General features: G+C 48.3%; 1 protein-coding gene across 1 annotated transcript in view; it reads right to left on the bottom strand.

The window, feature by feature from the left end:
- LOC119453974 (uncharacterized) overlaps window positions 1–22,447 on the bottom strand; it is a 100,474-nt gene that overhangs the window by 40,276 nt on the left and 37,751 nt on the right. The window contains exon 2 of the mRNA XM_049667452.1: window positions 17,636–17,971. Coding sequence (XP_049523409.1) covers window positions 17,636–17,971 — 336 coding nt within the window. The remainder of the gene's footprint in view (window positions 1–17,635; window positions 17,972–22,447) is intronic.

Below are 22,447 nucleotides of genomic sequence, written 5' to 3'. Positions count from 1 at the left end.
CAAACTGAACGCAGGTTGTAAGATTCCAGTGTGTTGAGCCTGGTCGTGAAGATGGTCGCGAAGAACTTAACAAGAACTAATGTTTGAAAGGTAGCGCGATCATCGACACACGAGTAAAGAAAGACACGGAAATACAGGGTAATAAGCGTTGACTTTCAGCTTTCCACTCGTTCTGTGCGTTTAGTTCGTCCAGCGTTGATGTTCGCGTTATCGTACCTGCCACCTCTCCCGAAATTTTCGTAAAGTTTACGAATTTGGGCTTCGTTTACGATTTTACGAAAGTTGTGTCAAAATTTACGACAATTTTTGTCGTGACAATTTTCGCACTTCCGCATTCGAAGACATTCTCCGAAATCTTCAAACTGTCAAAGGACAACAGAGGGATACTTTCTTCGTGCAGACTTAGTCATACAAATTTTTATAGCAGGTAAAAAATGGCAGCGCCAATGTCGCTGCAAAGCTAACTGTTATCTAAATAAAATTTGCTGCAAGCTTGTAAGTTTAATACTGTTTAAAGTTTGGTGCGTATTGTGTGCCGCATCTAAAGTAAAATGATTGTAATAATACGCGCATGTATTCCACAAAAGGTACGCGCCTAGGGAAAACTACAAAAAAAAAAAAAAGTCGGCAGAGACACTTAATATTGCTTACGCGTGGGAATGCGAAAGCATTATGATCCCTTCGGTGAAACCTTTAGCCAGTCAGATGGCTGCGACGTGACATGTGCAATGACGCACACATTAGGCACATCTTTAGTCAGCCAGAACAGTGAAGCCGCCGTGGCGTCGGGGAAGCGTGCTCGTGGACGCCGGAGGCCCGGGTTCGATTCCCACCCAGACTGAAATGTACCAAACTTTCTTTTCAAAGCCGTTAATTTACTTTGTCTACGGGAACGTCCCTGAGAAATTTCACGTCAATCCAAGCATTTCTGACGTGTTCTTATTCTTTGCGCCGTCGGCCATTTTTGGTACCATCGCTCGGTCACGACGCCGGATTTTCGCGTGATGGAGCATATAATGCGACGGCATTAATAAAGTGCTGCGACATTTATCGCGTCGGCGGCAGGTAGAATTATGTCCGATTGCCAATACTGTCCTTATTAAGTTATTGCGTGCCGGCTTTATGTATGTCTCCAAAGGAAAGCGGTAGCGTCGCATTCTGGAATGTTGTGACTCGAGATAAACAAGCGATGACGGAAAAGATCACCGTGTGCTTCAGCCGCATCACCGATGCCCTGGCCGAGGGCAGAGCTGGCGCTCTCTGAGCCTGGTCATCAATCAGGCAGACGTACTAGCACATGGCTCATCGAGATCATTAAAACGGTGTTGCAGCGTATCCTGGCCGAACGCATAGATTTATGATGAATACACCGCGGCACTCGGATTGAGCATACTTCGTCGACAGGATGTTCCTTAATTATCGCCTCACAAGATGCCGGTAAGGCTACTGCAGGTGTGTAAATCCATGTCATAATAGCACACCCGTCAATGTCCAAGCTTTCTGTTGTCTCATTGCCCTATATAGTCTCTTTTCCATTGATATACAGACATTAATGAGAAGCTGGAGATAGATGTTTGCACGTCCGACGACCCGGTACGCTACTACAGGTATTCGGTGACAAATATGATATACCCAGTGGTCATACGTATGCACAAACATCCCATACATGCCCACCCGCACGTACACACACTATTCGCAAGGTCTCAGTTAATCCACTGCATCTAGAGAGGGTTATCGCTGTGCACAACGCGCGAGCGCGCGGCGCCTCCCTACAGACTAACAATTCGTTGTTCACGCGTATATCTGCTTGCCTTTAAAATCGTTCCTATGAATTACAACAGTGTAATGTGCGTTCTTGTGTTCTATTTATGTAAGTTCGCACTTCCGATATGTGCAAGAAAAATGAGCAAGACCGATAATAAACGTGTAAGCCTACCACCACACACGAGCACGTACAGTTAAAACTCAATCTAACGAAACCCGATTTTACGACGTTCCCGATATAACGAAGAAATTTCCATTCCACGGCAGGTACCTTAGGGTTCAATGTTGTCATCAACCCGAATTAACGACACTAGTGGCCCCGAAACCCGATTAAACGAAGTTCTGTCCGAAATAAATGAGTAAAAAAAGCGTCGATTTCTTTCTAACTTTGACAGACGGGCTTTCCTTCAAGCGTGCGCTCTAACAGCATCGCGTGAAAAGATCTTGGCGCCCTAGCCAGGGCCCTAGCTTCATTTTTATGGGCCCAGTAACTTACTTGCTCAGTCCATCGGCAGCCTGTTATAGCTTCATGTGACCTTCTATACTTGGCCTGCATCGCACATCGTACAAACGATTCGGGCCACCCTAGCGGACTTCTCACACGCGCAGGCGTGGACTAGCGGCCAATACAATGCCGCGGGGTAGCTTTCGGGTGTCGCTACGTTACAATTTTAGCTTTCTAAGGACCGAAAAAATCTCTTTCTCGATTTTACGAACTTTCCGATTTAACGAAATAATTCGAGCGTGGTCTAATCTTCGTCAAATCGAGTTTCACCTGTAGCTGAAGTTTCCTTCGCAAGCGGCCGCTCGCCCACGTACGTTCTCGCATAAGTAGGTAAGTAAACGACTAAGTAAACAAACAAGTGAGTATATAAATAAATTAAAAAGAGGGGTGAAAGGAGGCAACTGCTAAGCCAGGTTCCCTGGGAATCACGTTCTCTCGCTCTACAGCCACGTTCGGCTTCGGTGGCGAAACGCTCGACTGCGCCGCCGAGCGAAGCGCGCAGGACGGCAGCCTCGAACAGTGAGTGACACACTTCGGGCTCGCAAGTGCAGCGGCGGCAGCGGCCAGGGTCAGGGTTCATCCCTTACGACCTTGGTTGCACCGACACGCTGTCTGTAGGACGACGCTGCGCGACACTGTTTCCGCCCCATTTTTTAACGCTTGCCGTCTTTGACGGGGCAGTCTTCTCGCCGCGCGCAAGGCACCAAAGTTTCTATGTGAGGACAGTTTTGGGAGGAGCTCGCGAGAAAAAAACTTTGTACGCACGCCTGAAGCAGGCCTGCGGCCAGACAGACCAGAGGCTCTCTCGCAGTATCTTCCAGCTGAGCTATAGCACAGCTACTAGATTTTTAGCGCAGAATAGGACAGAGGACAAAACTTTATGATTTCCCAGATGGTAGCTGGTAAAATATTATTGTTTTTCGCTACTAAAAAGTATTATTCGCGTCGGTTGCCATACGGAATAATGTCGGGATGATATTATATATAAGCATGTCGGCCCTTTTCATGGAGATACTGCAAAAGTATCTGCAGGGGCCACGGCCCGAAGTCTCCGGACTTCCTCCACAAAAGAAATGTTGGTGGCAGAGGCACAAACATGCGTATACATGTGCTCCCACTTCATTTGATTGGTTTCGTTTTCTCCTGTTTTTCTTGTTGCTGCGCGCATAAATTCATAGTGTCTGGCATTAAACATTATTTGGAAGTTAGCGCCTGTGCCTGTCGTTCTGCGTTTTGTCGCCCGTCCTTCATCTGCACAAGAAATAATTCGAGCGTGGCCTGCACTTATCTGCACAAAGCCGGAACCAACGTCTTGCTTGAACTAGCGTGATGCTACAGGTGGTAAAGATGACTATGGAGTTACGTACACACGCAATAAATGCATCCGCAACGAAAACTAACACGCAGGATCGAATGGCAATAGCAGCTTGGAACGAACTTCCAAGCCACATTGTTGAAATTAATAATCTGGAATCATTTAGAGAAACATTAAAAACAATGATTCCGTAGTCATGCGCACACGTTTGTTTCATTTGTACCATGTGACTTAACTGTCCTCATTCTCGGTTCTTGCAAGCAGTTTATAGGTTACATGTGTTTGCAGTTCTTTGCCATGAGTTTGATGAGCCGTGCGCGTTTCTGATTGTCCAGAGTGCTGTTGTTTTTCGTTTGCTTTATGTTAAAGGGCGTCTTTTCTTCATTTGTTTGATTTGTTGTAAGCTATGATCTTCTGTTTTCGCTACATGTTGTTTCTCTTACCCCCCTCAGGCAATACTCCAGTTGGAGCCTGTGAGGTATGTGTATAAATAAATAATAAACAATAGAAGCATTTGAAGACAGTGTCCAGTGTCTGAAGTGATCCGCTCCTGCATGTGCCACGAATGTCCGTGATCTACTCTGGACATGCCCCGAGACAAAGGCAGTACACGAAAGTGTAATTGGGAGAGATGTGAAATTAAGAACTGACCATCCTGACGACCGTGAGCGATGGCCGGTGGCCAGTACACTTCGTAAGCTGCGGTCGCAGTATCTGCATGAAACGGGCCTTCAGGCTTACATATTATCCTGCGTGGCAACAACAAAAAAGAATCGCCAGTTGAGAGCCGCGTGAATATAGTGTTGGCGACTTGGGACGGATTGGTTTCTAAAACTGTTGAACCATCGATCCGCATTTTACAGCTTCGTGACGGCAAAAGCTAAGCGTCAGAATCATAACTGGGGCATAACGTCCCAAACGTTCACTTATGGGACGTTGTTGCGGAAGGCTTCGGAATCCGAAGAGTGCTATGCAATACGAGACTCACCGCTGTGACGCGCATCCAAGAATAAAACTTTGGAAGTAGCTTTAGTGCGGATGGTGGCGTGCGCGTGGGCACGTGATCACTTTACGCGTCATATTTCTCACCCGAGACGTGAAATGGCGTGCCAGGCGATCAGTCAGGATAACACATATATCCCGTCTATTGTTATAACCAGCATATCTCTTTCTCTCTCTGTCTTTATAATATATCTATATATCTTTATTATTTCATGTACATTTGAACTTCCTCATTACCCCGTATTTCACCTTATTATGCATCCCCCTCCCCCGCTTTTCTTTTCTTTTCTTTTTTTTTCTTACCCGCGTTTCTTGTTGAGCCTTTATTACTTACGTTGAGATAGCTCGCTGTCCAGTAGTCTATATCTCCCCAAACTTTCAGCGTTATGAATAAGGAAACCCGAGGATCTGGGAGGGTATCTGGCTTCGTTTTCTGTTTCTTTATGTGGTTGTGGTTAGCCAACTTTAGTCACCTAATAAACAGGTTAGTGAAATTAGAGCCGCAAACCCATTCACATTATACCCAACGTATATAGGCGAAGTGAACCTTTCCTCTCCTTCTCGACGGCATGTCGTCTGCTTTGGAGGACGTCGTCTGCTCCTCCACTGCTCTGTTCTGCTCGCATACATTTATATGCAAGTTCCCAAAGAATGCGTCTCGCTTTTTTTTTTTCTTCCTTTTTTTACGTCGGGCGCACTTAACGCATCCCAGGCGAAGCGGAAACCGGGTTTATATACTTCACGAAAGACATTATAATGAACAGCGACAACGCCCGGCCAGCCCGAGCCGCTGCCTTTGTGTTTTCGAACGCGCCGGTGCGTTTCTTAAGCCTCACGCAGTGCGGTGTTGCTATAGTAGCTCGCTCCGCGACGATTGAATCGCGTGCTAGAAAGTGCACAGCGCCGTCGCTCCACGAGTGTGCGCGGAGCAAAGCGACGACTCGTGGTGAATAAATTAGAGCTTTTTGGACTGTGACGTTTGCCGTTTAAGCGCGTGTGTCGGACCGGTGACGGAAGCCTGTGACCATGCCTGTCGTCTCGTGACTCGTGGACCTGTCCACGAGCGCGCACAAACTGAAAAGGCACTTCCTTTATCTCACGTTCACGACAGTTTTCAGTTTGGATTCTGTCAGCTGTCGCGTTTGCGGACACTTTTTTGACTGCGCATTGCAGAGCTAGTATTCACCTATATCTAACTTCACAGAATGTGGAGACAGACGGCTGACACTATCTGTCAGGCATCTGCTTTTCTGTACACCCGTGTTTAAAAGCATTCCGCGGGGTAAACAGAGCATGCTTCTGAGAAGTATCTGTTGACAAACGCATACAGGTCTGTCGTCTGCCTCGTTGTCGCAGAGAAATTGTCCACTAGTCTACACTGGGCCAATAGACTCTTCATGCAGTTTTCGTGTGCCTTTGGTTTTGTACTTCATACACCCAACGTGTGGTTTTGCCAGACGGCGTTACTGGAAACATCAGCGTCATGCCAGCCGTGCCCGTTTGTGGCTTTGTTTGAGACTCTCTCGAGTCCCGGGACTTGCTTTTCACGCACTAGCCCGCGCTATATAAGACGACACATTCTTGATACGCATTTTATACTGTCTGTTTTTTCTACACATAAAGAGCTTCTCTGGCATCAAAACTGCGTTGAAAATGACGACGACGTGGCGTAATGTCCGGAACCTAGAAAGAATAAGTTTCATTTTGGATAAGCGCATGCTTTGTCAGGTATTCAGGGGAGACGTGTTCGCTATAGCTGCTCCTGGCAGTTTTAAGAGTGGAGCTGTTCAAACCGGGCGTAATGTATCTGCTGAATCAAAAAAAAAAAAAAACCTCACCGAGCGATTAGTCCCCTGGGTTGCCTAGCAACCACCTCGCGGAACGGCGTGTGCTTCGCCTCCTCTCCGCACCGTGCACATGTTGCCTTGACATGGCACATTAAGGAGAGGGCAGGAGAGCATGCGTGCGGGGCGCGCTAGGCTCGGGAGAGAGAAAGAGAAAATGAAAACGAGAGAGAGAGAGAGAGAAAAAGAAATTGTAGCAGCACCAACGAGGCAACGTGCAGAGCTGCTGCCGACGCCGTTCACGTTTTCCCGTTTGCCCGCGTTCGCGCCGAACGCGCGTGGTGTCCGTGACTGCAGCAGGCGCCTCTGGCGTCGACTCGGCAGGTTTCGACCAGACACGCCCCGGCAAGTGTGGAGGAGCAGCTTAGCTGTGACGTCACCGGGGAGCTAAAGCTCGGAGCCGCCGCGACGGCGGCAGAATTATCGTTGACTCTGGGGAGAGTACATGTACCCTTGACATGGGACGACCAAAGAAGATCCGGACCCCCGAAGAAGAAGCCGCTCATCTTGAAGCGCGTCGCGCGGCCAAGCGAGAATCTGCGCGTCGGCGGCGAGCCGATTCGGAATACCGTGCCGAGCAGCACTTAGCATTTCCTAGCAAAACTGAGCCAAGCCTAGTAAAACCTGGAAGAAGCTAGGTCGATCACCAGCTCCGCTGTTTACTCCAGCCTTGGACCACTAGTGCAAGCTGCCCACGTTTCTTCGTGTGCCTCTGTGCCATAGTATTGTTGGAGCTGTTTCCCAACATACAACAACTTTGCATGGTGGATGCTCACCCTGTGTACTTGACATGTGACTGCAATGTGTGCGAATATCACTTTACGTATACGACTATTTGTCTCTGGATTGGCGACACAACTTAACTTTCCTGTCCATGTGCAGTTGTACCGCAGTCATATGCATGCAGTCCGGGATATGACTAAGTTTTCACTGAAGTTTATTGTTTAATATACGTTATCAGACCATGCATGTACAAATGACTACTTTCAGACATCAAAAGCCTTATTTCATACGCCTATGACTATTTGTACACGCCGAGCATTCTAGCAATTTCTTGCTTCTTTTCCTCAGAAACATTTAGAGCGGAACCGCCTACAGTTCTTCCTTTTCTTCAAACCGCAAAATCCGAAGCGACGTTCATTTTTCGCAGAGTGTCGGCTGCCAACACGATTGATAGCCGAAGTGAAGTCAAGCCTTCTAATTACTTCACTCGACCATATTGATCTCACCAATTACGATTAACTTCTGCATAAGCGCTTATGTCGTAAGCAAGCATGCTCTGACACACGCAGAAGAGGACGCGATCAGCGTTTCGATGGCTCATTACTCGCATAGAGACGAATCAGACATGACAGCGGGAGGACACACTTTCGGATAGACCGGGCAGGCGCATTCCACGAGCTTCTATTTTCGGCAGCGGGCGCTCGTCTCGCCGGCACCACTCGCCAATGACATCAAATCGTTCTTCGTCTATACTCAATCCTTCGCGTTTTCGATTTCGCGGGCCGTCCGAAACGCGCGTACGATTGCTTCGCTTCGGGGTAGCCGTGGCGAGTTTGCCGAAGATCGCGTCGTCACCTACGTCGCGCCTTGCGGTTGTAGGTCGACGACGTTGATATAAGGCATGCCTCGAGCGCGTCCCTACAGTACACGGTTCTCACTTGCACTCTGCTTTCGGCGCGCAGAAGCCCGAAAAGCGCTCCCAATTGAGTTGAGCGACCCGCAACCTTGATTCGCTGATTGATAAATGGTCGCCTGCGAGCGAGTGAGACCTCTCCTCTCCCGACCACTCTGCCAGCCGTCGTTGTTTAGGTCTCTCCCTATATGTTCTCTCTTATTCCTTACACCGTGCTCCACTAAATGTGTGCAGCGCTGCAAGGGGCGCGGGTAGCGTCAGCCATTCGGAAACGCGCGCATACCGCATTGCACCTTACTCCTCTGCTGAGGAAGAATAGCGGAGTTTACGTCGTCTGATGTCGGGCAGGGTGTAAGCAGACGATGCTGCAAAACGTGCCGAAGTGTCGCAGTGCTTTCTTCAATTTGGTGATAAGTAGTGCTTCGCCATGCACTGTGAAAAAAAAAAAGAAAGAAAGAATTCTTTGCGCGACTGGCTATGACGAGCTGTGTTAACTTAGCGTCACCGCGTCGAAGTACCAGGAAGTGTTCATATTTAGCAGCCAAGTAAAGTACTTCCGACATGGCAGCTCCCATGATTCAAAAATAAGACCTGTGAGATATATCAACGTTCTGGTGCATAACGTAAGCTTATCACACCTATGGTTTATTGATTTTTTGCACGATAATCTACGTGCAAACACCATTAAATCATTTACTGTTGGTAAAGCGAATACTTGGCCGAGTTGGTGACCTATCGTAGTAGCATCGTCGTCATGATTTACTCCTACACACGTCGAAGCACAGTTGATCAGTTCGCCAGTGTTCCAGTTCGTGTGCGTTTGAAGTTTCAAGTTTAGGCTGGTAAAATGCATGTACAGTGGTGGGTATGATATCGTGCAGGAGGAGGTCCCATAGTGAAAACAATGTAGGGGAACATACAGTGTTAGCAGACGGCTGACATTAGCAGACGGCCAGACGACAGTAATGGCAGACGGCCATGCGAGAAAATATAGCCCCCCCATCACAAAGAGCGCCAAATCACATGTGTTAGCTGATCTCGCTTATGACCAGGGGCTGTTATTCGAGACACCGTTAAATTGCGTCATGATTGTCGGGTTTCACCTCATTGGCATTTTGAGCCAATCAAGGAGGCCGTGGCAGCCTTGTCAGCCAATCACAACTGACAAGGTGGCACGTTCGACAGAATATCGCGGAATTTGACAATCTCCGAAATATCCCCAGCGGCGCACACACATTGCTGTTTCTACAGCGGTGCACGGATTTGGTGCTTGGATTGCATCGCCATGCTCCTTCCTAGCCGTTCAGTAGCAGACGATCTGCTGGAGAGCGGTCACCACCACCGGGCGCGATAGATAGCAGACGACGCTCTCGGCGCCGCTGCTCACCTACATCCTAAAACCGGCCGACGACTCTGCGTTCCAGTTTCACATTTTGAGCTTCGTTTTTTTATTCCGCGGTGAGGAGGGAAATGCGGGGGAAAGGGGGCGGCACCTCCGTGTTTTTCGCCTCAAGTTGCGCAGAGCGGCGCCGTCGCAATGCCACTGCGCGTCCTCGCGTTTGACGCGCCCTTGCGTAGCTGCCTGCCGGGTCCACTTGCCGCAGGCGGAGTGTACCTCATGTGAAAAGGTCACGCGAGGGAGAATCCCGTATTAAAGGGAGAGAGACGAGAATAAGCCAGATTAGAGAGTGCGGCGGCTTTTGCTGTGGTGGCAGTAACAAGGAAGAGCCAGAAAGACGTGGAGTAGGAAAACCGAAATTGGGCAGAAGCCATCGAGGGCGATTGCCACTAAGCGAATATAGTGCGAACGAAACGAACGAACGAACGAACGAACGAACGAACGAACGAACGAACGAACGAACGAACGAACGAACGAACGAACGAACGAACGAACGAATGAACGAAATAAAGAACGAGCGGGAGGGAACAAACGAACGAACGAACGAACTAAAGAAAGAACGAACGAACGAAATAAAGAACGAGCGGGAGGGAACGAACGAACGAGCAAGCAAGCGAACTAACAAAAGGACGATTTCCTTCCAGAGTCCGACCATCGACCAACCACGAAAACGGCCGAAAGAGCCAAAGATTTGGCTTTAAAATAGTTCTTTTTTCTTTTTTTTAACCTTCAGCTTTCTGAAGTCTCGAGCACTACGACGTCATTGCGTCATTTGTGCTTGTTCAGCAGCGTAATACGCACAGTCGCGTAATACGGCATACTACGCCACGCTGCAAGTCGTCATCACTTTCTTTTTGGCTTTTGTGTTGTTATCGCTTCGCTTCAAAGTGGTGTTCAGTAGCGACACTTGTTGGGACCAGTATTATTTGACTGCTTATAAAGTCTTATAAAGCTGCAGTTACATTCTTCTTTTCATACGCAGTCCAGTGTATACCCCGATGCATTTAAACGCCGCTCGCCGAGCCACTGCTTGATTTTCGTCAGTTCCCTTATTTTCGTATTCCAATCTTTCTCGGAGTGTTACTGGAAGTGGCGACTCGGAATCAAAATGGAGCACGCAACGCCCGCCGCCCTATCACGGCAGAACAAGAAACCAGCGGACCAAAAAGCTGGAAACCCGGAAAGCGCTTTGTTGCCTACTTTGATGGATGACCACGAATAGGAGAACGTGCGCAAATAAAGTGGACGAAGTCGGCGCATGCATCGCATATTTATAAAGCCGCAAACCCGCACGTCCTGAACACGCAAGACACCTTTCTAGTGGCTTCTGCTGTACTCGCCGCAAATAGTAAGCATTCACAGTTTCTGGCCCATAGAGTTTCCTACTAAATTCACTAGAGACATGAATTATGGCGCTGTGATCCTTCCAGAAGCGCTTGGATTTAAAGTGGACGGAATCAACCGGTCAGCAGTCGAGATAAGCAAGTGAAGTTTAGAGTATTGGTAGAAAGAAAGCAGGGAAGAGATTGATACGACCGGATCTGTTCCAGTCATATGCAGCAGTACAAGGTAGATTTCAAAAAAAGAAAAAAAAAAGCAGATTAAGGAGATGTATAAAAATATGCTAGATAAAGAACATGTATAGCATACCTGATTAACTCAAGCAGGCTAGGTGACTATTTGTCGCCGCCCCATTTCAAAGGGGATGCCCTTAAATCATCATCATTATCATCACCATCATCCCCACCACCCTCAGGTACCATGGGAATGATGGTTAAGTACACATGGATTTGCATACGCTTCCTGCTCGCGACTTCAAACTTTCTTGTGATGCTATTTATTACGCTTTTATCTTTCTAAATTTCCAAGCACTCGTGGTTTCCTCAACATAGCATGGAAATTAGTCCCTGCGAACACGTGCGACCCCTGCGAACTGTATTTATAACGAAACATTTTGTTGGAAGTGATCGATTTGCAAAGCCACACAATCCGTTCGAAGACGCCAGTAGGACGAAGTTTAGTCAAATTCACGCGCTAACCTTCACTCCCGTGATAGCTGAACTTGCAGCTCCAGTAGAGTTCCATAGTTGCCGATAGTATGTTTCGCGAAAGGGTATGTGGTTTCTCGGAGTGGACAAACTCAACATAGGGCGCTGAGTTTGAGTACGCACCCCGTTTAGAATAAAGTGATTTGTTAAAGTTATGTTTCTCCGGCAGCCAATCAATTGCTGAACGTAAAAATTATTTTGACTACGAGACAATTATTTATTAACTTATAATGAGATAACCAAACATTACTATCTAGGACGCAGGCAATTCCCATTGCCACACTAAAAGCTAAACAGGGCTCAGGCAGTCTCGCTGCGCTTATTGCAAACGGGTACATACCCCACGCCGTACCACATTAACAAAATATATCCAGAGAGGGAGATTAGGATGGAATGTAATGGCATCATTGAAATAAAACATATGCTCGCGGGGGGCCCCGCTACTCTTCCCAGCCTCCTGGAAGAATGGACTCGATGGGAAAAAAGAATACAAAGCCCATTGCTTCAAGGCCAACTAAGGGCTGTCCAGAGGGCCCATGATGTCGCTGAAGGGCTTGGCCTGACAGTGCCAACGTGGGAGCGGCCCGCCTCGGCTTAAGTCGAGCCTCCGGACCTCTTTAAATAAAGTTTACACACACACACACGAGACAATCACTGCTTAGACCTGAGAGCACCATGGGGCCTGACCCAAAGGACAACGCTAAAGCGCAGCATAGGCGCCTTGGCAATAATAAGCGCAGACGGAAAGAAAAAAAAAAAGCATAAGAAAACTGATACTGAAAGGGCAGAAGATGAATTTCAAGAAAAATTGCATTTTCACGTAAAATACGAAGCAGTATCTGCGCTAACCTGCACCGTATTACGTGAAGTAAGACTGGCAGGGTTTCAGGCAGTCTCAGTCTCAGAAGGCATTCCAAGTGGCTTTACAAACAATCTTCAAATCACCGACTATGTGAAGAATAGTTAAAAGAGACGTCAACACGTTGTGTTTCCACGTGCGATCCGACATCCGACCAATCGTATACGACAGCATTGCAGACCAGGGCAGTCGCTAAAGCCCGGTTTCGAAGAAAACCGAATTGCTCGAAGGCGCTCCAGGCTTACTTTTTTTTCGCATTGGAATGGCTGACAACGCAACGTGTGATGAATGTGGTCGTCAGGATACCCGTTAACACATTCTTTGTGGCTGTGCTCGCTACAGTGGGCAGAGACTGCTCTAGCTCGTTGATCACAGACCATTGTCGGAACAAACTATTTTGGAATGCCAACCTCATAATCCATCGCAGCAGAGAGCGCCGAAAGCACCGCTACAATTTCGTAGGACAACAAAGCTGCAAGAACGGCTTCAGCTTTTAATTCATGTTCGCTGTGCTGCACGTGATACGGTATTGTGGTATAGTGTGCGGTGATCATTGCCGACTGTGATAGTATGTGATTCTCTCTCTCATCTACTTATCTTTATAACTCTCCTTCCTTCCTCCCTCAGCGTAGGGTAGCAATTCTGCAAATTGTTTAAACTGTGCGAAGAAGACGGGACGGGAACAGAAACATAGACGCATACACAAAGCGCTGTTCCTGTCTGTTCCCGTCCTGTCTTCTTCGCGCAGTTTAAACAATTTGCAGAATCAATGAACCGACTAGCCCAACAGCATGCCTTACTAGGGTAGCAAACCGGATTCCCTGTTCTGGTTTATCTCCCTGCCTTTCTGCTTTCCTTGCTCTTCCTTCTTCTCTTTCAATCCCCTGGCCCCCTTCCCCAGTGCAGGGTAGCCTACAGGGCGCAGCCTGGTTAACTTCCCTGCCTTTCCCTTAAGACTTATCTTGCTCTCCGGACTACCGGACTGAGCTACCGTCTGTGACACAGAGCAGATAAATTTCAGTACGTCGACGACATCAACACTGGACTTCCTCTTATTCTCTTAATATTTGCCTCCCCTGTTCCCCTTTCCAATGCAGGATAGCCAACCGGGCTCAGTCCTGGTTAAGGGCCCAGACTTTAATTTATACTTATATCTCTCTCTTCTGTCTCTCTCTCTCGCTTATGTCAGCGCGAGCCTTCGAAGAAGTGCGCACCACAAACAACCGAGCAGTACTAGCTGTGGCGTCACACTCTCGAGCGCTTCCCTTCGTTTCAATATCTCAAGCACAGCAGTACGCCAACACAGTCAGACATCACATTGTTTTCTTCTGTTGTCGTTAGTGCGCCTTTAACGAACGACATCTGTGTTTATCACTTCATCCTTTCGTGCTAAGTATAGCAATCTTTTGCGCCTGCAAATTTCCTAATTTCATTACCCCACCTAGTTTTCTGCCGTCCTCGACTGCGCTTCCCTTCTCTTGGTATCCATTCTGTAACTTTAATGGACCACCGGCTATCCCTCCTACGCATTACATGACCTGCCCAGCTCCATTCTTCCGCTTAATGTGAACTAGAATAACGGCTATCCCCGTTTGTTCCCTGATCGCAATACCAAAGCCACTACGCCCACCACGGCGTATTTGCCGAGGACAGTTCACCCCGGAAGAAAGACGAGTGTCAGGCCGGGCGACGCCTGTGCCCATTTGGGTAACTTGACGGGCAAAAATCACTTTGTTTCGAAACGCCGCTGTCTTAAAATGCGAGGGACTCACCGCCGAAACGCGCCGAGCGTTACTAAGGCGAAAGCCTTATACGCCTGTATGTCTCATCGTTCAGTCGACCTTCAACGTCCTTGAGCGAAAACCGCGTCGTCGACATGAAATCGTGCAAGCAAGTCACGTGACCCCTCAGGCGAGTTAGAGGCCGTTAGAGCGGGCTAAAGCGTGGCTAGGCATGCGTGGATGACTAAGCGAATTAAGAGTGATGACAAAGCGAAATAAGAGGGATGACCTAAGAGCGGTGACTCGGCGATTTAAAAGAGAGAGAGAGATATAAACGGGGTGGGAAAGGCAGGGAGGTTTAAAGTGGATGACTAAGAGAGTACGTCATGTGTCAGTCTTTAATGCATCGGCACTTCGGCTTTCGAGTTCAAGGCGTCTTAGGGATAACATAAGAGACCCTGTGAATTTTTCGGAGGGCCGGATCCGCTTTCGTCGACGTCAAGTTGGAAGCAAATTTCCTCGCAGAAAGTTGGCATCGGGAACCACCCTCGGGCGTCAGTGCAATCCGAGTCGGTGTCTCGAAGGGAGGTACGTGCGGCATGCAGATATCCTCCGCCCCCGTTTCTGTGTGCTTCCCAGCGCCGCTGTTCACCTTCGATGGCAACGACACACTTTCCCGGAGACCCCGAGTGCGACACGGGTCGCAGCGGATCGCGTTCTCTCGGCTCTTTCCGCGTTCTATTTACTTGTGTACCCACGCCTCCCTGCTGGTGACCCCGCGTGTCCGCTTCGTTTACGGACGACGCCTGTGATGTCACCGGCTTCGCCAAGGTGAAGACGCTCCCAGAGTCGTTTACCGTTTTTCTTGGTCGTCCTTAGTTCCCGCGCCGTCGCACCGGGTAAGGTAAACGAATTCTGGCATATCGATGCATTCAGCATCACGCCACACAGATGCTAATCCTAATCGATTGAGTAGCATTTGCATGCAGCAAGATCGTGTTGCACGAAAGCGGTAACATGACAACATTAACAATTCTATCGAAATCGAGCACTAGCAAAAAAAATAATAATAATCAACGCACGTGCACCAGTTACTAAACCATCAACTATTTATTTTAGTGGAATGCCCTTCAAACCTGAAATCATTTCTTTCATCGTGCGTAAAAAGCAAGATGCGATTAAAAAAAAGAAGGTATGAGGTACGAGAAAATGGCACAGATCCCACGCACTATGGGAATCTGTGTATGCTCGTATCATATTGCGAACCATCCAGCATTGTTTAGGGTTCGGCAAAGCTTTACGAGGTGGACCAACGCACTCGTGTAAATCGAGTAGTTGTGTGTTTGTGTGACGAAATCAGCAAGGCAATGACGACGGTGATCATCACGGCACGATTCCTACTACATCCATTCGACGCGCATTTATAGGACAGGCCGACTATTGCCTTCTGCAGAGGTATGTAACGGGCGTAAGCGGGAGATACACAAATTGTTACTTAACCTGCGACTAAGTGCTCTATAGTCGTACGTATACCTATGTGTGTGGCACGTGGTCTATACGTTAAAACGACAATGGCATTAGTGCTCCGGCGAAGAACTGTTAAAATGGGATCAACCTGACGATCGTTAATCGTGAAAGTGCTACAACGTCGCACAGTTACTACATAGTGTTAGATGTTACGAGAAAAGTACTGGGTAATGTGGGCCGATCCCGAACGCGGTTCAGTCTAACACAGCGTCTCAAAGCGCTAGCTGTCACGAGGAAAGGACATTAGAAACCGGCAAGTGACGCACGCGCCAAAGATCTCCAAAGCGTCATTTCCTCCTATAGATCACTATCATCATCTCCGAAGTCAGCTTTGGTACGAGAGGAGTATGCGCACTATCGTGGCCTAGTTGTTACAGCATTTAACTGGTGTGCAGAACTTCGATTCGATGGTTCGAAATGTAGTGAGGGAGAAATCTACCTATACCTAACTTCCGCAAAGTGTCTGGAAGGAGGCATATATAGAACGCTTCGCATTAAAACCATTACAGAGGGCACAATTGCTCCCTCAACCAAGCGCGTTGGCGCAGTGAAGTAAGATCTGCATACTTCCCTTCGCGGTTGAACGATCGCTCTAACGACGGCAGTGCCAGACTGCCGTAGAGGAATATTTGTATGAATACCCCTCAGACGTATATATGCGGCCTTTCCTCTTCTCTGCGCCAGCGGTGGAGAAGGTCAACGACTTGTGGCGTTGTCGCAATCGAGGCGGCAAAGCCCCCGAGAAGACGCCGCAAAGATGCCGAGAAATGAATAAATAAACGCATAAAGCTACTCCATATGGACGTCGCCGATCGCGCGAGGCATTACTTTTGCTATACGGCCAAGCTCTCCGTGACATTCGCTCCGCATGAGCGGCCGCTCGTTGGCGGTCGCCGTTTCACGGGGTCAAGAAAGGAGAGTTTGCCGCCAGTGAAAGGCGCAGAGGTCGGCTTTACGAATAGTCGGGAACTGATCATGCATTCCTCCGAGGAGACGGGCTTTGTCAAAGGGATTCCGAAGGGCATAAAGCAAATATATAGCGCTACGGTGGAGTTCTCGGACCCGCGAACGCAAGTGGTTTAAGACTTCGACGCCAGTCATAAGTAAAACTCCACTATAACGAAGTTGAAGCGGCACTATCCATTTAAGAAAATGCTTGCTTCGTGAAAGCGAGATCTTAAATCCGGCCAACAATATTGCCGCGCGACTGGCCGCTCGAGTCACTTTGCGTGTATTCGCGGGCTTCTTTCACGCTCAGAAAAACACTTTTATGTAGCGCGTATTAAGCAACAGAAAGCTGCATGGGGAGTTTTTCGTGTTGCTCTACAATTTTCTCATTGACACTTTTCATCTAATTATAATATTTGAGAAGTTGATTAATTAATTAAGACTAATTATGCTATTAGTCGAATGCAAAAAATAATCTGAGTATCTCCAAGCGACGGCAAACAACGTTACCTTGGTCCTGTCCAGATACGTGATATTTGAATATTTTTCAAAATATATATAGAACCCTGTATAGGATCCCGTATGAAAACCTGTATGTTCCCATATAAACCCATATGATCATATGTGAGTATGGTACGGGGCATGGGTCTTTTTTTTTTTTTTGTGTGTGTGTGTGTGTGTGCACTTCCTTCCTCTATTTTTTGGAACATATCTTTTCTGTTATATTTTATTTCCTTAATCCCTTTCCTCAACACAGGGTAGCCAGTCGGTCTGAGAAGTGACTAACCTCCCTGTCTTTCCGCTTATTCCTCCTTCCTTCCTTGCAATAGGGTGATAATTGTGACATCCGAAGTTGGTTGATTGATCTCATGCAAGATCCCGTATGAAAAGCTGTATGTTCCCATATAAACCCATATGATCAAATATGTTTATGGTACGGCGCATGCGGGTCACTTCCAGTGGGGTCACTGGAAGAGACCCTTTAATGATCACTCTAAATCCTCGGGCTCTTCGTCATTCTGGAAGCAGAGAGCTCGCGTGTACAGCCAGCCCAGCTGGCCACTCACCGATGACTCCCGCCAGCGCGGGCAGTATGAGTCCCAGCGAGATGAGGCACTTCATCCTTCGCCTGCGCGCCCGCGCCGCACTGGCCGCGCTGCCCGGCGCCGGCCCCTTGACCAGGGGCGCCTGTGGCCGGTAGGCGGCGCTGTGCACGCTGCTCGAGCCGGAGCCCCCGCTCGACGAGCAGCTGGCCTGTTGCTGGTGGTGCCCCACCGAGGGCTGGTGGTGGTGCGAGTGGGCCACGGAGGCCGGGTGGTGGCCCACCAGGTGGTGTGCGTGATGGTGGTGCTGGTGCGACGGGTGCCGGCTGGGCTGTGGCCGACCGCCCACGTAAGCCCGGTCTGCGAGGGATGAACACGGACGTCACTCGAACGGAATAGGCAAACGTAAAAAGAGAACTCATCAATGGCTGCACGATTTGGTGAAAGACGTACACCTTTACCTCTCTTTTCTATTTCTGCCCGCCAGTCAACTAGGGCCACTGCACACAATTAAAAAACATTTCCCGTTTACCGTTGCTCTGCTTCTGGCTCAAGTTTACTAGCAAGGTCGCATTTTACTGGCCAGATATTTCACTATAACACTTTGCACTGTTACAATTGCTGGACTTACAATAAAAAATTTGCGAGTTGCCTTCACCTAAGCCTTTCGGCGTAAGTGATGTCCAAAACATGGCGGCTATGACATCGCCTTGTCGCTTCCGTGGTTTGCTGAGCGGCAAAGCAGGGCCTTCGAGATTGGTTTTCATTACTCCTGGAGGGTGCATCCGAGGGGCGCAGGCGAAGACAAGTTCTCTTTTTTTTTTTTTTTCTTGACAAATCACACAAGTAATAGTGCCTAGTGTTGTATTGAATGATCCGGAATATGAAATGTGATCTGGCTTCAAAATTTGAGAAAGAAATAAAGCAGTGCTAAGCACTTTTTTTTTCTGAGGTGATGTGCAGAGAAAAGAGCACGCCTCTGTACGCCAGCTTAACACTTTGATTTTCAATAAACAGCTATCTATATCTCAATAGCGAGGAAATTGTGTGGTCACATCAGGACGCAATATCTAAGGAGAAGAGAAGAGGACACAACAGCTTTGGTGTTCATCTTACAAGCCGCCTTATGCGGTGCTTAGTAGATCTTCAATCTCTAGATGCACCTGTACGTGCATAAGAACCTAAGTGGTGATGGGCACATAGTGTATGCGCCGTGTATGCCTACTTTACACACTACTATGTGTGTCGTTCGCCCGCGTATCAACTATGTCGAATTTACCATTTCTAGAGCCTTATGCGTGCACGTTAATTACATGCCATCTTAGAGTTACGCTATTTCATCACAGTGCAAAGTCGAATCTCGTTATGATGAACTTCAAGGCACACAAACATTCGAGTGGTCTAACCAGGAGTTTGCTGGAACACGTGGACAAAAGGCGAGAAGTTGCACGATACGCAATATGGCATCCCGACACACACGCGTATAATGCATTCCGAATGCATGCATAAGGCCGCGATGCGATCCAAGATAGACAGGGGTCCCAGATGAAGAAAATACTGAAGCTTTCGTCACTTTCCGCTTTCCCAGTGCATGCCACTTGTAGCGCCCACCATCTAACCACTGACTAAGTTCCTCGCCCCGTCTCCATTTGATCATCCTGTGTGGTCATGCCACTTGCGACCACGTGCGTTGACAATGGCCTAGTCTCCGGAACAACACAGCAGTTACAAATGCAAAACTGCTGCAGAAATTTCCATTGTCTAGTACCATCCCAAACGGCATCAAAACTTGCATTGGATGTGAGTGGTTCTCACGTCGTCTCATCTAGTGCCCTGTGCAAGCACCACCTAAATATCACAATGCTTGTTCACTCCGATCAATGACGTCACGCTGCCTGGCCCAAAATTTCCATTACCCAGGCTGGCGTGACGAAAACGGTGACGTCAATATCACCACGACTCACTCCGGAGCATCCCCATTCGATTCTATGTCTGTCGGGCCAGGTAGCATGACGTCATGGATCGGAGTGCCTTGTGCCATCTAGGTGGTGTTGCCTGTGCCCGTCTTTGGGGCGCACTGCTAGTGCCACGAAGTATTACTGATTCAACAGCCATTCTAAGCTGAACCTCGCCCGCCAAACTGACCTCTTCGGTTATCTGGCAATCGTAAACCTGTTCAATTGGGCTCGTTGAAGAGCGTACAACGACCACGATACTCATCCACCGCTGTTCTGTTTTACCGGTGCGTCTGAAAACTGGCTCAGCCTCTCTGTTGAAGATAACTTACGAACGGTTTCGTTCGACTATGACGGCTATATCACCGTGAGTACGCCTTTCGGGAGCACAATGTTCATGCATATAAGCATAGATGACGCATTGTCCCCAATGCCCGCAGGACGTAATATCCACGTCCGCCTTCTACGAAAGGTGTGACCACGTCATTATTAGTACAGTAATCATTATCGACAAGTGGTAGATTGAGAACAACAATACAGTGAGTTCATGTAAAGGGCTGGTGATTTGCAAGATGGTCGAGCAGTTGACGTTATCTTGAAAGCAATATATTCCGACCACGAAACCCAGAGGATAACAGACACTGTAAAATGTCAAGGAATACCAGCTGCTTCTCCAAAGACATGAGCCACAGCGGCCTCTTTGTACTAGTCAGCGACCTCTGGGGGCTGGCCATTGTAACACGGACGGAGCATGCACTGATGTCGAAAGCCAGAGGATCACAGACGCTAGAAAATGTCAAGAAATGCCAGCGGCTGTTTCCGCGCAAGGATACAAGTCACCGGTGACCCACTTGACATATAGTCAGTGCAAGGGTGTCACTAGCGACATATGGGGGCTGCCCAATGTACCGTGGATTGCATGCTACGACGTCGAAAGGTCTCGGCGAAGGGATTATATCGGGGCGCTGAGACACTTCAAGGAAGATCGACCGCCGAGTTAACCCTGACCTGCAGAAGGAATGCCACGAACACACTGCCCCGATGAGGGGAATAGAAGCCTTGTTCGCGTACTGCTCATCAGATAGCGGTCGATTTCCTTATTATTTCTTTTGGGGCCAAGCAGGATCAAGAAGGAAAAAAATAAAAAATAAAACGCCAATTCGGCGTACTCGTTTCGCCGCTTTTTTTTCCTCAGCCGAGGAGGAATCGTATAGCAGCGATACAGTTCGGCAGCTTCTACAAGAGGAACTTTTCGTCGAGATAAAAGCCCGTCCACCAGAGACTTCTGGTGGAGGAAAGGGTTTGGAGAGGAGGGATATGCGGGGTGTGCAGTCACACAAGGGGGCGCGACGACGCTTCCACATCACGAAAGCTGCTGCGAACGCGCGCGCCTTCACCGTTGCGTGACGACTGCTTCTCGCACGACAGGGCGTGTGGGCAAGCAAAACGCGCCTGCACGCGCCTCTGTGCGCGCAAGAAACACTCTCCAGCCCCTCGTCGCCGAGTTGCCGCGCTGCAACGCCGTCCACGGTTACCTTCCTCCTCCTCCTCCTCGGAGCAGCAGAGAGCGAGGAGATGAATCTACTCGGTGGAATCGCACGTTTCGTCCGAGTAAAAAATGATCAGCGTTCTGGAAGCTATACGGGGAACTCACACACTGCCACCATATTGTAGCTTATACGAGTATATGGCGACCAGCTCTGGTAGCGTTTATTAAATCAAACAATTACACAATTAATCGATGAAATCGAGAGCTCGACAAAAACTCGTGTGATCGGGATTGCTCCTAGTCAAAGTAAAATGGACGCCGACCAAAAACAAGACGTTTCGGCTCCCGTACGGCGCCTTGTTCACAATGGGAATAAGCGTATTGGAGCTGAAACGTCTTTTTTTATGTTTTTGGTCGGCGTCCGTCTTACTTTTGACCAGTTAATCAATCACTCAATCAGATCAACTTTATTTTCCAGTTTACGATCTGTATGGTGATTTTGGGCTAAAAACTACGTAGTAAAGAGCTTGACACGACCCAGGCTGAGTACCGAGACCGAGACTGAATGAGTGCTCGACTCACTCCATCTTGTTGGCGGCCGTTTGACAAGTTACTGCTCAAGAGCACAAAGCAAAGGCACGAAGGGGATGGGAACAAAGCAACGTGGTTCGTTTGCATTATCGCAAAAAGCGGGAAAAGGAATGGAACACTACAGCACTATTATTCTTACAGCCAAATACACGAGAAGCATTCGCTGACCACGCCTTCAGCAAGGTGATGAATGGGGCCTATGTTTGATTGTTCATTTTTACTACTTGCTCTACAAAACAAAGAACACACGGCTACCCAACGGGATCACCATTGCCTTCTCTTTGATCACTCTCTTTATCAGTGGCTTCCAATGTCTTCAGTACACGTTCGAATTTTACACCAGATAATGAAACAGCATCTACGCGTTCACAGTATCGTGTTTTCCTTGACAATAGCTTACAGGCAGCCGTGGCAATCAGTGTAACCAGGACAATATTTCGGAGGCCTTCTCGGAGCCTCGGTCTCTTTTCCATAGAAGGATGCCTACACAGGGATGAATACATTTTAGTGAAGTGTTTTGGCGCCTCCACACATGCACAGGCTGCCTTCCTACAAAAATAACTAGAGAGAAATGTGCACGGTAGATGCAAACATGGCAGTTCAGCCAGCATGGGAATCATGGACAGTACATGGATTCGCCTCGACTTGTGGCTTTAAACGGCCTTGGGGATGTCACAAGTATACACATTTCAACGAGATATGGCATCATCAATGCAACGATTCACAACAATAATGCATGCGGGCGGCACCGAGACTAATTACCTTGCTGTGTCTGGTAAACTACGAGCGCTTGGAAGTTTA

This window comes from Dermacentor silvarum, chromosome 5 (genome assembly GCF_013339745.2).
Source record: "Dermacentor silvarum isolate Dsil-2018 chromosome 5, BIME_Dsil_1.4, whole genome shotgun sequence".
NCBI lineage: Eukaryota > Metazoa > Arthropoda > Arachnida > Ixodida > Ixodidae > Dermacentor > Dermacentor silvarum.
Note: the sequence above shows the minus strand (reverse complement) of the source record. Positions and strands in the feature narration are given on the sequence as shown.